This window comes from Lithobates pipiens, unplaced genomic scaffold, assembly GCF_037356315.1.
Source record: "Lithobates pipiens isolate NorthernLeopardFrog02 unplaced genomic scaffold, aLitPip1_a1.2 Scaffold_18, whole genome shotgun sequence".
In the NCBI taxonomy this organism is placed as follows: domain Eukaryota; kingdom Metazoa; phylum Chordata; class Amphibia; order Anura; family Ranidae; genus Lithobates; species Lithobates pipiens.
In genome coordinates, this window is record NW_027507758.1 from 634698371 (window position 1) to 634713762 (window position 15392).

General features: G+C 43.6%; 2 protein-coding genes across 2 annotated transcripts in view; both read right to left on the minus strand.

Moving 5' to 3' along the window:
• The window catches only part of LOC143989539 (uncharacterized), a 427264-nt gene that overhangs the window by 398370 nt on the left and 13502 nt on the right, over nt 1-15392 (minus strand). The gene's annotated exons all lie outside the window — the stretch shown is intronic.
• On the minus strand, nt 4341-15274 carry LOC143989793 (uncharacterized). The gene is made up of 2 exons (XM_077490061.1): nt 15140-15274; nt 4341-5952 (listed from the first exon to the last, which is right to left on the minus strand). The coding sequence occupies exons 1-2, from the start codon at nt 15201-15203 to the stop codon at nt 5042-5044; spliced, it is 975 nt and encodes a 324-aa protein (XP_077346187.1). The 5' UTR covers nt 15204-15274; the 3' UTR covers nt 4341-5041.

A 15392-nucleotide genomic window follows, 5' to 3' on the forward strand; every position in this document is an offset into this window, starting at 1 on the left:
AAATGGTAACGGGGTACAAATGTACCCCTACCATTTCACAAAAAAAGTGAGAAAATGGTAAAAAAAAAACATCTTGGGACAAGTCCTTTATTAAAAAATAAAAGTGTCCCACGAAGTCCGATGGATTAAAAAAGGAAAAAAAAAGTTGCCCGACCCGCCTCCATGGGAGGCACCTGCCGTATGACGCTTCTTCGCTTTGACGAGGGCGGGGCCATGCGATGATCTCACCGGGTGACCCCGCCCCCTCTGACGCACGGGGACATCCCCATGGCTTCCCTGTAGTGTCAGATGGGGGTGGGGCCAGCAGGTTATGTAAATGGACCTATGGAGGCGGGTCGGACGGCTTTTTTTTTCGGTCCTTCGGAGCGAGAGAAGAAGATGAATGGACTTCGTGGGACACTTTTATTTTTTAATAAAGGACTTGTCCCAAGCCGTGTCTTGTGTTTTGTTTTTTTTACCATTTTCACACTTTTTTTGTGAAATGGTAGGATACGTTACCATTTCACAGAGGGGGGGGCCGGGATGTGGGGGTCACCTTGTTAAAGGGGGCTTCTATATTCCAATAAGCCCCCCACCCGCAGACCACCACAACCCCTGGGCAAGGGTTGAGGGGATGAGGCCCTTGTCCCCATCAACATGGGGACAAGGTGTTTTTGGGGATTACCCCAAAGCACCCTCCCCCTGTTGAGGGCATGTGGCCTGGTACAGTTCAGGAGGGGGCGCTCTCTCGCCCCCCTCTTTTCCTGCGGCCTGCCAGGTTGTGTGCTCAGATAAGGGTCTGGTATGGATTTTTGGGGGGACCCCCACGCCATTTTTTAAAAAAGTTTGGCATGGGTTTCCCCTTAATATCCATACCAGAACTGAAGGGCCTGGTATGGAATTTGCTGGCACCCCCACGCAATTTTTTTTAAAACATTTTGGTTCAGGGTTCCCTTTAATATTCATTCCAGACCCGAAGGGCCTGGCAATGGACTGTGGGGGAATCCCATGCTGTTTTTTTCAAAGACTTTTATGTGTATTGCCAGGACCAACAATTCATTATAGCCGCGAGTGCTTTTAACCACTTCCTGACCAGCGCACGCCGATGTACGTCGGCAGAATGGCACAAACAGGCAAATGAGCGTACCTGTACGTCCCTTTAAATTTGCCACTGTGCCACTCGCCTGTCGAGACTTCCGCGAGTCAGATCGCGGGTCCCGCAGACTCGATCACTGCATGGTTACCCACGATTGTCTCACGGGGAAGAAGAACGGGGAGATGCTAATGTAAACAAGCATCTCCCCATTCTGCCTAGTGACAGTGTCACTGATCTCTGCTCCCTGTCATTGGGAGCAGAGATCAGTGACATGTCACACACAGCCACACCCCCCACATTTAGACACACGCCCCAGGATACACTTAACCCCTACATGCCACCTAGTGGTTAACTCCTTCACTGCCAGTGTCATTTACATGGGAATCAGTGCATTTGTATAGCACTGATTGCTGTATAAATGACAATGGTCCCAAAAATGTGTCAAAATTGTCCGATGTGTCCGCCATAATGTCGCAGTCACGATAAAAATCGCTGATCACTGCCATTACTAGTAAAAAAAAAATTTTTTTATAAAAATGCCTTAAAACTATCCCCTATTTTGTAAACGCTATAACTTTTGCGCAAACCAATCAATAGACGCAGGGGTGATCAAATACCACCAAAAGAAAGCTGTATTTGTGGCAAAAAAGGACGTCAATTTTGTTTGTCAGCCACGTGGCATGACCGCGCAATTGTCAGTTAAAGCGACGCAGTGCCGAATCGCATAAAGTGCTCTGGTCTTTGGCGAGCAAAATGATCCGGACGTAAGTGGTTAAATTACCTTTTTTCCTTTAGAAATGTAATTTTGCTCTCCGACTGTTGTAAACACGGGAAACATGCGCCACTTTACAGGCATACTATAGACACCCCCAGGTACGAAATTTAAAGGAATATTTTACTTTTAATTGTTTCCCTTTAAGCATTATTAATATCACTGTTCCTGAAAAAAACTTCAGTTTTTTTAAACTTTTTTTTGCATTGATACATTTCCCCTGGGGCAGAACCCGGGTCCCCAAACACTTTTTATGACAATAGCTTACATATAAGCCTTTAAAATGAGCACTTTAGATTTTTCACGTTCGTGTACCATAGACTTTAACGGTGTTCGAACAATTTTTTTTCCTGTTTGCATGTTCTGCTGCGAACCGAACCGGGGAGTGTTCGGCTGATCTCTACTGATTAGTATTCCAATGTTTCTCTTCTCCTTCAGTTTTTCTTCATCAGCTAAGGAGATCCTAAAGCTGAGGAGGGGGAGGGACACACAAGGATGATATTCAGACAACTGACATCTTCCTTATCAACTCACGATGTCATTGATAGATAAAGAAGGCATCCCCACAGGGTGGTACTGTGAATGCTAATATAATAATCCTAGATTATAGACAAATTTAGACCAGTGGACTCAAAATGGACTTTATAGGCACCACATCACACCAAGTCATCTAAAAAGATATTTTTTTATTAGTACAAAACACAGAAAAGTTAAAAAGGACAAAGTGAATTAAAAATCCTAACAACAACAGCTAGTGCAACTACCACATACAGTATACATCACCATAAACCAAACATAGGCCAAACTGTAACTTGACATAAATTCCATATAGAAGTGGTCATCAGTATTGTGGTGGGCCTGGTATAGGTTGATGTAGAGGGGTAGACTAATTCTGAGCTCTTCATGTTTTCTTCAGGAGCTTGAAGTGAGAATTGTGATAAGTGGTATTCAACTGCTGAGAATTATCCAGATAGTTTAAAAACAGCGTAAATTGAACCTGCGCATCAATAAGGGATCAATGGTAAGAGAATCCACAATTGTGAGCAAACAAGCAAGTGGTGGCTATAAAGTCCATTTTGAGTCCACTGGTCTTAATTTGTCATGTCATTTGTCATTAGGAGGTCGGCAGCTAGAAAGTTATAATGATGTACAATGAAAACCTGTGGCTTTGTGTAAGTAAAAGGCTTCAACCACCCTCCGGCTTGTATACAATTTTGGGGCAATTGTTTGGGATTTTGCCAAGGCACTCCTGAAGAAACCACAAGGTAACCTGGTTGAAAAAGGCTGCTCTATGTGTTTTTTTTTTAAATTGTACAAAATTAAATGTAAACCCAGACACATGACCCCCCAAAAAAACCTGAGGCCCCACCCCCACACATGTACAAACAAACTCACAGATTGGGGCGCCTAGATCTGAAAACTGATTGCGATACACATGGTACATATCGCTGTGCACATCAGAATGAGAGCAATAATTCTATCACCAGACCTCTTCAATAACACTAAACTGATGACCTATAGGGTGCTTTTAAAGCTTTGCCTATAGAAAATATAGGGTACTGGAGTCTGTCACCATTTCACAGGCACACACAAATTTAAGGTTTGAAATGCTGGGTATTTATTTACTCGGTGCAACCTCGACTTTTATATTTTACCAAGAAATTGTGTCATTCATTGCGTTTTTGTGGCCCCTGAAATGAACTTTAGTGTGTTTTTTACAAAAATGTTGTGTTTCCTAGACTTTTTCGATAATATCGTGTGACATAAAAAGTTGGAACTACCATTATTTTATTCTCTAGGGTGTCTGGTTTCAGAAAATATATCATGTTTTGGGGGTTTTATATAATCTTACAGCTTACATTTTATTTTTTTCCTTCCTCACACAGAATGACGGCCAGGCGGGGGTTCCATTATCCTGACTGGATGTCATATGACATCCAGAAGAATAAGCCGCTTGGGCGTGTGGTGATTGGTGGTGCGGCGAGTTACCCTGACACAATGCATCTCCAATCTCGGTAAAGAGCCTATGACACAGGCTCTTTACCATGTGATCAGCTGTGTCCAATCAAAGCTAATCACATCGTAACCAGGAAGTTCCGGTTATCGGCTTTCCTTTATTCATGCTGACAAGGCGCGAGTAGAGGAGACCTTATCAGTGGCTCTCCTGACAGGGGGGATCATCACTGATATTCAGCATTGATTATCAGTACAGGCCCACCAGCGATGATCACCAGTGGTACCTGCCAGTGATGCCCAGCAGTGCCTGTCTGTGCCCACCACATATGCCAATCAGTGCTTATAAAGGGATGCTTGTCAGTACCTCATCATCGGTACCATCAATCAGTGCGGCATATTAGTGCCTCCTCATCAGTGCCCATCAGTGAAGGATAAAAATGTACTTATTTACAAAATTTTATAACAGAAACAAAGAAATTTTTCTGTCTTTTTTTTTATTAGTAGCACAAAAAATAAAAAATGCCAGAGGCGATCAAATACCACCAAAATAAAGCTCTATTTATGGGAAATAAAAATGTCATATGGGTACAGTGTTACATTCAAATAATGACAGCTGAACAGTGGCCCGGGCAGGAAGGGTGTTAAAGTGTCCGGTATTGAAGTGGGTAAACATGTGAGCAAAAAAATGCAAAAACGGCTCTGACAGTGAGAAGGTTAAGGGATAAGTTCCCCTTCGGGAACATGTTACACGTTCCTGTTGTGGCTCAGTGATCCCAGTCCTCTGTGTGACAGCAGTGGGGGGAGAAGTTCCCCGTACGGGCTGTCACTTTATGAAAAGAGTGCTGCCATGCCATTCATTCACAGAGATCTGTCCTTTGCCAATGTCGGCTTGTAGTTTTCAATGAACTCCCACACCACTGCTGAGCTCTCTGGTAGATGAGGAACAAGGAGATTGTCATTAGGGACAAGGATATTGGGACCCCAATTTAGTCCCTTGGACAAGTAGTTTTTTCAAAATATGTCCACACCCCTGGAACTGTTTCTTACATGATGAAGATCAGCCATGGAGTATATCTGAGGTGTATATCAGGGTGTGCTTCTTCCCCACATGAGAGCTGTGATGTCCAGCAACATTCATATAGAAGACATTTCCTGCGCTTAAGGCACTAATACACTTCAATGGTTGTGTGGGATCCCTGATGTACAGGAAGACAGGACTTCAGTGAGGAACAATTCCTTCACTCAGGACAGGAATACGGCTTCTCCCCTGTGTGAGATCTCTGATGGCTGTAAAGATGGGACTTCTGTGAAAAACATTTCCCGCACTCAGGACAGGAATATGGCTTCTCCCCCGTGTGAGATCTCTGATGTCTGCAAAGAGTGAACTTGTCTGAAAAAGATTTCCCGCACTCAAGACAGGAATACGGCTTTTCCCCCATGTGGGATCTCTGATGTTTGTAAAGATGGGACTTCTGTGAAAAACATTTCCCGCACTCAGGACAGGAATACGGCTTCTCCCCCGTGTGAGATCTCTGATGTCGGAAAAGATGGGACTTCAATAAAAAACATTTCCCGCACTCAGGACAGGAATACGGCTTCTCCCCGGTATGAGATCTCTGATGTTTGTTAAGACTGGACTTCTCTGAAAAACATTTCCCGCACTCAGGACAGGAATACGGCTTCTCCATGGTGTGAGATCTCTGATGTGTGTAAAGATTGGACTTGACTGAAAAACATTTCCCACACTCAGGACAAAAATATGGCTTCTCTCCTGTGTGAGATCTCTGATGTCTGTAAAGATCAGACTTCACTGAAAAACATTTCTCACACTCAGGACAAGAATATGGCTTCTCTCCTGTGTGAGATCTTTTATGCACATTAAAATCAGATTCAAAACGGAAACACTTCCCGCACTCAGTACAGGAAAGCCTCTTATCTGTTGAAAGGACGACACCGTCCCTCACAGTCTGAGGTTCCTCAGGATAAGAGGAATACGATGGTCCATCTACACTGTGTGGTGCCGGATGGACATTTGAGGTAGTCGGGTTTTTTCCTGGACTATACTGTGTGATGTCCTCATCTTCTACTTTACAGTCTGAAGACAAAATGAGACAATCCTCCGAGGTTTTCCTCATCTCCCGTCCATCTACTAAAATAGAAATAAAAAGATTATTACTAGACATGAGCTGATTGGTTCCCCTAAACCAGGACTCCCCCCACATCAGGCAGCTTTGTCTCTGAGGATCTTACAATTCCCCCCTCAAGGTAACTAGTAAATGGGTCCTCTGTAGGGCGGCAACTAATGATTATTTTCAGAATTGATTAGTTGGCCGATTATAGTTTTGATTAATCGACTAATTGGATAAAAGCCTTAAAAAAAGTTGGTGTATAATTTAGTTAATATTCTTGAATATCTATATGTAGCAGTAAATATAACTATCCAGATATATAGTTGGATATTTAACCCACTCTGAGAATAACAGACAGATATATGTATTATTAGAGGGAGAATCTGCTATATATCAGAATCAGATCAAAATTATTAAAATGTAAATAAAGAGGTAAAATGCTGTTTTGCAGATGATCAGACAGGAGTGTAATATAATATGATGGATGACAGACTCCCTTGTCATAGACAGGTAGGTGGGTACAAGTTCCCTGCACCTGATGTCACTTATGCTGGCCGTACACAAAGTGGGGTCAAATCAGCTTTCATTTCGACCACAGTGATGGGAAAATTCGAAGGAGCAGAACAGAAAACTTTTCTCAGTCGAACACATATAATAGTGTATGTAGTTTTTGCTCAGAAGTTAGATTCATTTTAAAATGGAATGTTAAAAGCAAGTGGAAATTTTCGAAACTACACTCATCCATTCATCGAATGTACAAATAATTTTTGTACAGATATTTGTGTGAATATTCTCATCCAAAAACCGATACATGTATGGCCAGCATAGTACATTTAATAGCAGCAGCATGATTTTTTTTTAATCATCTGTTATGATTGGGTAAAAAAAAAATAGGATTTTTATAACAGCTTACCTGTAAAATCCTTTTCTTGGAGTACATCACGGGAAACAGAGCAGCCATAGTAATTACCATGTGGGTTATAGGCCACCTTCAGGTGATGGACACTGGCCCACCAAAGACAGGAAGCCCCCCCTTATATAACCCCTCCCATACAGGGAGTACCTCAGTTTTTGTAGCAAAGCAATAAGTATCCCAACAAGAGGGGCGGGACCTCTGTGTCCCGTGATGTACTCCAAGAAAAGGATTTTACAGGTAAGCTATTATAAAAATCGTATTTTCTTTATCGTACATCACGGGACACAGAGCAGCCATAGTAATTACTATGTAGGATGTTCCAAAGCAATGCTTTCTGAGGAGAGGGACACAAATAAAAGCAGGCCACCATCAGACGTGAGGACCTATAATGCTGCCTGCAGTACACTGCGCCCAAAGGGCGGTATCCCTTTGCCATTTACATTCACCTGATAGAATCTAGTGAATGTATGTACCGATGATCAAGTTGCGGCCTTGCAATCTGAGTCATAGAGGTTTGGTGATGCACTGCCCATGAAGCACTCACTGCCCTGTTAGAGTGTGCGCTAACTTGAAAAGGCAGAACCCTTCTTTTCAACCATAAGTCTGAATAACAACCTGACAAATCCATTTTGAAAAAAAATGTATACCAGCTCTGCCTGCCCTTTCCTAGGGCTTTCTGGCAGCACAAAAGAGCGTCAGTTTTCCGTACCTGAGCCCTATTACTAAGAATGTAATAATTTTCCTTCTGCAGAAGAAGGTTCTGAAAAAAGGGAAGGTAGGGGAACATATTGATTCAGAAGAAATTAGATACCTTGGACAAAAAAAGGTTGGGTGAGGACTCAACACAACCATATCATTATGAATAATTAAGGATGGCTCTTTGCAAAGAAAGCTGTCAAACTCTGAAACTCTGCAACCAAGAACACCAATTTCCTTGTCAGAAGGAACAAGGGAATAAGGCGCATTGGCTCAAAGGGTTGTCTTTGTAACACAGACAAAACTAGATTCAATTGCCACGGGCACAAGGGTGACCTAACTGGCGGATTTATATGCGTTACCCCTTGTATACAGGTCCTGATCAAAGAGTGCAATGCAAGCAGCCTTCAGAAAACAACAGTGACAAGTCCGAGATCCGACCTTTGATGGAAATTAAGCTAGCCTTGAGTTCTATTCCTAATTGTAGCAAGGCAGAACTCTACCTATGACATACTTCTGAAGATGCCATCCTTGGTTTCCGGACCCTATAGTAAATGGTTCTAGAGGCTGGCTCTCTTGTATTAATCAGGGTAGATACCATTGATCCTGAAAGCCCCTGATTCTTTTAGAATGTGGGCTTAATAGCCAAACCGCTAAATTCAGCGCTTGCCAGGCAGGATGGAATATCGACCCCTGTGAAAGTAGGTCTGGAGGAGAAGGAAGAGTCCATGGATCCCCTACGGCCACCCTCACGATCTCTGCATACTAGGATCACCGGCATCCGTTCCCTTTTGGAAGAAGCGGCACTGGGGGGGGGGGGAGGGGGAATGCATAAATCAGTGAAAACTGAACCCGCTGGGATACTAATGCATCTCCCATATGCAGGCTATTCCCTTGCCCTTAACACAAAGGTGTCTAACCTTGTGTTAAACTGGACACTAATAGATCTATGACCGAGATAACCCATTTCTGTCTTATGGCCATAAACGGGCTGTAGAGACTATTTTCCCACTTCTCTGCTCTAGGTGATTGATGTAAGCCACTGTTGTGGCATTGTCAGATTGTATTCTGACAGAACAATCCTGCAACCTAAATGTTCAGGCCATTAGATTCAGACATGCCACCCGAATCTTTAGGATGTTGATGGACAAGGTTTTCTTGGATCTTGCCCTGGGCAGTGGTCTCTTCCAGGACTGCTCCTCAGCCAAAGAGGCTTCTCTCCATTGTCACTACCTTCCAGGTAACCGGTATGAAGGATCTTTCCTTATGCAAATTTTTTGTTACCACCCACCAACTGAGACTCTGGCGTTCCTTTGGGGCAAGATAAATTGGATAATGTAAGGCTTGGGTCTTCTTGTTCCAAGTAGACAGAATACTGTTCGCAACAGTCTTGCTGAGCATAGTGAACTGCTTCTAAAGAAGCCACCATCTTCCCTAGCAATTCCATGGAAAGGCGAATGGAAGGTCTCCACATGGACTCTTATAGTGCTGACTTTTGTCTAAGGCCAAGAGACTCTCTTTTTCCGGCTGATTCCCACATACTCTAGCCTTCTTACTGGATGTAAGGATGACTTCTTCGAGGTTGAGAACCCAACCCAGGTATTCCAGATACTTGACCCTGCTGGACACAGTCTGGTCTAGCCGGGCTACTAACTGATCTATCAGCAGCAGGTCACCTAGGTATGCCATTACTGCTATACCCTGGGCCCTTAGTCTTGCTAGAAGCAGGTCCAGAACATCGAAAACACCCGGGGTGTGGTGGCTAACCCAAAATGCAATGCCACAACTGGAAGAGGAGCTGTTCCACTGTGAATTGCAAAAGTTCTGGTGAATAGGTGAAAACTGGCACATGCAGATATGCATCTTTGATGCCTATTGATGCTAGAAATTCTCCTCCCCACAAGGTGGATACAACTGACCGGATTGATTCCATGCGAAGAGAGCGGATATTTAGGAACTGATTTAGATCCTTGAGATCTAGAATGGGTCTGACATCTCCATTCGGTTTCTATACCATGAAGAGATTTTAAATAAAACCACATACACCGCTCTTCTGAGGGGGTCTCTATGAATACACCCTGTGACATCAATCGGTCTTAGTGCCAGAAATAAGGACTCTCTTTTCACTGGGTCTTTGGGGAGATATGAACTTAGAAAGTGAACCGGAGGAAATTTCTGAAACTAGTTAGTTGTCTACGGTTACCACAGAGATGCCCCATCTAGGATCTCTTTTTGCCAAGCCCCTGAAAACCACAGAAATATTCTCCCTACCCCAATCGAGCGGAGGCACTTGATCCTTGGCACCAGCCTCTCCGGGGCCGGGAGGGCATGTGCTGAGGGGGGCACCACCTGCCGAGGTGGTCGTGGGGGGTGACCGAAAGGCGAGCAGGCCCAGGGCCCCTCATAAGGAGGCCTTAGGACTCTGTTTTGTAGTCCTATGTAAACATAGGTAAATAGTTCCAGAAAAAAACAAGTACATATGTATACAGTTTAATGTATACAGCATGTGTTAAAGAAATATACCTCTATGGAAGCGTGCATTCATGGAAGCCTGAGTTCACAAAAATATGCTTTTTTTCAGGCAAAATATGAAAAATGCATGCTGTACACACGGATTCATGTAGTAAGTGTGCCATGGAACAAGTATCTTGCAAGCAAGTGTTCATGAAATGTATTATGCAACATTACGCAACACGTATCTATGCGATTATGAGGAATCATGTATATTTAAGTAAACCTATAGTTTAAGGTGATCATGCCACTTCATGCGATCAGCATCTTTATGTGATTAAACATCTTAATGCGACTAAGCATTTTTATGTGATCAAGCCTTTTTTATGCGATTATGTAAAAACCATGTATATCTATGCAAACATAAACATGCACCTTTACGTGACCATGTATCCTGAAGTGATCCTGTCACCTCATGCCATCATGCGTCTTTATGTAATCAACACTATACAAGCTCCTTTTCTTGTTTTTACACAAACATGACCAACCATGCATTTTGTACACCCATAATCATGTATCTTTATGCAAACGTGAACTGGTAAGAAAAAAGTTATCTTCAGCAATCGTGCATTTCAGCAACTGTGCGATTCCGCAGCTGTGAGTTTTTAGAAACGATGTGCTCCAGCAACTGTGCTTTACAGCAGTTGTGCATTTTAGCTAGTTTGCAAGCAAGCACCTGCATGAAGATCCTTTGGAGGTTTTTTAGAGAACCCAAAGAGGAAGTTGCCTCTGCTGGAGGCAACTTATACCCAGAACGGACCAACTCTGTAAGGGACTGGATCAACAGTCTTTGGGATTGTGGGGCTGAAAAAGGCTCTTCTGAGACTGAACCACCAGAGGAAGAAACATCTGCATACCTTTCTTCCTGATCCCCCAAAGGTAAATCAACATCTCCTGGCCATTCTTGCCTAATGCTGGAAGGTCAGGGTCTGGAGAAGGGGAACTGACGTGTTTTCTCCCCCCGAGAAGAAGACACGATCTCAGCTATTTTCCCTTCCAACCTAGATAACGCTGAAGCCAAATCGTCCTTGGTGACGTATGCAGGGGATGAAAAGTGGGAAGCAGCTGCAACACCTAAGGGTCTGAATGCTGGGTCTGAATGCTGCTCCTTGTGCACGCTGTATGCTAAGCCATGCCCCCCCTTTTGCGTCATATGATCGCCCCCTCTGTATAAACCAGGATGTTTCCCACGCACATAGGCACGATCCTGCGAACGGGAAGGCTAAGTGGGGGTTGGGGGAAAGAAGGATCTCTTCCAGGGGGAGTCTGGATAACAGAAAAAATCTCCTACCTTGCTGATGGCTGCTCACAGAGTCAAGCTGCTGCTGTTGGAGAAGCATGGTAAAGTATACCTTTCAGATATGCAATTTACGCCGTCTAGTGGAGACAAATAGGCAATAGACATAGTCTACTCATAATAGGAAGTCCATAAGTAAATCTGGGTTTCTTTAGAATCTTCCTGACTTACCATTCCCACCGCAGAATCTGACAGACCCAATCTTCACCCATCACGGTGGGCTGTGTTAAAAAACCTTAAAGGACCGGGTCCCTTTTTATCGGGGTCCACTCCCTTGGATGTGTATAGCACCCTGCCAGAAAAAAACCTTGGCATTAGATAGATGCATGACCAAAGCACTGGGTCCTAGGGTCCAGCCCTCCAAGAAAGGCATTACAGGTAAATGCTTTTTCTTCCTTCACTAGGCTCAGGTACCATCCACTTTGGCCTCAGTGGCACTTTGAACGGATAAGGTTGCAGAGGCTGTTTGATCCAGTAAGGATCCTTCCAGCAGAGCTTTTCTTAGCACTTCCTTAACCGTGACCAACACCTTAGACACTGGCAAAAAAACTGAGGGTTATATTGGGAGGCAACTTCCTGACTTTGATTGCACCAGTGTCCATCACCTGAAGGTGGCCTATAACCCACATAGTAATTACTAGGGCTGCTCTGCATCCCGTGATGTAGGATAAAGAAATAGTCCTTTATGTTACAAAAACAGCAGATAATCTCTACTATAAGGGATTCATTTATACTGTGAAATAGTGAAGTAATATCTCTTAATAATAAATATACCCAGAAGTAGGATATATGGGCATTCTACCTGGGTGTCACACATGAAGCTATATGGAGGTTAGAAAAAAATTTGATTAAAGTAGGACTGAAAGCTGAGAGTTTTTTCATGAATAATTTTATATATACTGCACAATACTGGAAAATGTTTACTTTATGTAATAGTAATGCCTTCTATTACCTCCAGTCTATCAGCCTCCACCTTCTCTGGTTTCAGATGCTGATTTTCCCTACACAGAGCCCTTAAAGTCATTGTAAATTTTGGATTTCTTTTTTTAAAACAAAATTGTCATACTTACCTGCTCTGTGTAATGTTTTTGCACAGAGGAGCCCTAATTCTCCTCTTCTGGACCCCCCCACTTCTGGCTCCTCCTGCCTTCAGAGTGCCCCTATATTAAGCCACAAAGTATAGTATAGAATTCCCCTATATGAGGCCACAAAGTATAGTATAGAGTTCCCCTGTAGGAAGCCAAAAAGTATAGTATAGAGTTCCCCTGTAGGAAGCCGCAAAGTATAGTATAGAGTTCCTCTATAGGAAGCCAAAAAGTATAGTATAGAGTTCCCCTATAGGAAGCTGCAAAGTATAGCATATAGAGTTACCCTATATGAGGCCAAAAAATATAGTATACAGTTTCTCTATAGGAAGCCACAAAGTATAATATAGAGTTACCCTATATGAGGCCACAAAGTATATTATAGCGTTCCCCTGTAGGTGTCACATACGTTGGAAGAGACTGAATTGATGAGGTCGGCATCTCTTTTATCTCCCACCCAGGTCCCACTGGAAGTCGAACAGAGGGAACCAAGGGCCAGAAGGAACACAAGTGCCCGCAGTTGTGGACCCGGAGCCTTGCACCAGAGGATGCGATCTTGGACAGGCAGGAGAGCCGTCAGGACAGGATTGGTCGTCTTGTACCAAAGATCAGCTGGGCTTATAGGGGAACTCTGCAGGAACAATGGCACTGGAACGTGTGGTGTAGTTATGTCCTTGATAGGCTTGCAGCAGGAGATCGCAGTGGGTCACAGGATCAAGGTAGCAGGCACGTGCAGAATGGTCAGAAGCGAGAGCAGGGTCTTGAGGGAAGCCAGGTTCGGTAACAGGCGGGCAGTGAGGTACAAGGCAGCAGGCAGAAGCGTGGTCACAAGAATAGCCAGGTCGGGTAACTGGAGGGCGGTGCAGCACAGAGCAGCAAGCAGAAACGGAGTCCAGTGAACAGCCAGGGTCAGGAACCAGGAATCAGAGCAAAAACAGGACAGAACAGGAGCAGGATCAGGGCAAGCCAGGTTAGTCAGGAGGTATCAGGCAGGAGAATAGCGGATGCAAGGTATCAGGATAAGCTGAAGATCAGTCAGCAACCATCTGGGGTTAGAGCACTTCTTTAAATAGGCCGTCTGGCACCAACTGGTGCCATGGGGGCTCGCCTGCGCGTGCACGTAACCTGACACACATGCGCGTGCGCATTGATGTGCACAGGTACCTGCAGGCGTGCGAAACGGACAGGAACTACTAGTTCTCTACATATAGTATAGAGCCCCCTTATATGTGGCCACAAAGTATAGTATAGAGTTCCCCTATAGGAAGCTGCAAAGTATAGTATAGAGTTCCACTATAGGAAAGTGCAAAAACTTCTGCCTTTAGAATCACTTACTTCCTTCTCTTGCCCAGGACTACATGTCCCATGAGGCACTGCTGCTCACACATTCACGTTCTCAGGCATTTACTGACATGTATGGATGGTGTATTGAGCTGTATTTTCTGATATGTAAAGAAATAATGCATTCTGTATGCAGGCCAATTAATCGACTGACCAACTAATCAATTATGAAAATTTTTGACAACTATTTTCATAATCGATTATGACGAATAGTTGTTTCAGCCCCACATCTCTGAATCTCTACCAGTTCATTTCTTTATTCATGGACCTTAGTCAGAGAGTAAGGAAACAAGGAGAACTGTCTTTTATAGAAGTGACATTGAAGAGGGGATTATAGGACAAGCGTCCCCACCCTCTCCATCACTCATTGCCATCTTCCCAACACAAGAACTCCTGCACCTTATTTAGTCCATGATTTAGTCATGAATAACAGTGGGGCTGAGACCCAACAGAGGTCAGAGAGTGAGGATGAGGAGAGAACAACCAAGATGAAGACTGGACTGATCCTGAAGACCACCATCATTGGGTTATTGACTCCTTCCGCATTATCACTTTTTGTTTAAGGTTCCGGAGTTTGAGAATATTATCACATTATTACCAACATATAAAAGTCTGTGCTCCAATCAAATCATCAGATATAAAATGTCCAGCTGGTAAGAAATGGGTGTAACAAAAGAGAATACATATTATGTATATAAATATAGCAGGAGGTAGAAGGGAGAGAGTAGAAGTCATGACTATGTGATGTACAACATATTGTATAATATACAACAGATAGTACTTCATAGTATCAGAATTATGTAATGTACAACATAGAGTATATAGCGTAAGGGTCAGGACTCATAATATTGGTATTCAGTAATCCGTGGTAGATTCATTTTTTACATGAGACAAGTTGCAGAGGTCCTACACCGCTGCCTCCCATCTTCTGAGACTGCACTCGGTGACTTGGATCTGAGACTTTACAGACATACCCCTCCACCTGGCACAGCCAGCAGATAACAGAGCAAGTAATCCTAGGAGAATTGTTCTGTCAGAGATCTTGCCATACTCGGTATGGGGCAGAAGACTCAAATCACATACCCCAGATGCCTAGTTCTAGTAACGCCTATGGGTGAAAATGAACATTTTGCTGCCAGCTGAACACCAGAATCTCCATAAATCCAGTATAGAGACATAAATTGTGTCTGCAGCACAGAGAAGGAAGATTACCGGAGAGAAATATAGGAAAACAGGATGGGGAACACAGCTCAGGAAAGTGACCAGGGTATTACAGGCTGATGTTACCCAGTCCTTGTCCTACTCTGGACCAACCAGTGAGAAGTATGGGTGGAGGAATGTATTTAGTGTTAATGACACACCTGTGCTGATCTCTGTAGGAGTGCCCTCCTCTATAAACGTCCCCGTTATTCCATCCTCCTCCATAGACTGCTGATCATCCCTCACATACCGCTCTTCTTCTGCTTTAACCTCAAATTCTATATCGATTGGATCTCCACTCTAAATCAAGAAAATTTGAGAAAATATCATCTGTAAGATATAAGTTTTAATATTGTGATATTACAATAAAAATCCACACATCGTCTCCATGAGTCTTTGTTTTATAACCTCCGT

Excerpts from the sequence above, each read along its gene's own strand:
- LOC143989793 (XM_077490061.1), bottom strand. The coding sequence starts at position 15,203 with ATGGAGGAGGATGGAATAACGGGGACGTTTATAGAGGAGGGCACTCCT. Across the intron at positions 5,953-15,139 it reads TCCTACAGAGATCAGCACAG|TAGATGGACGGGAGATGAGG; the intron begins GTGTGTCATTAA and ends TTTCTATTTTAG.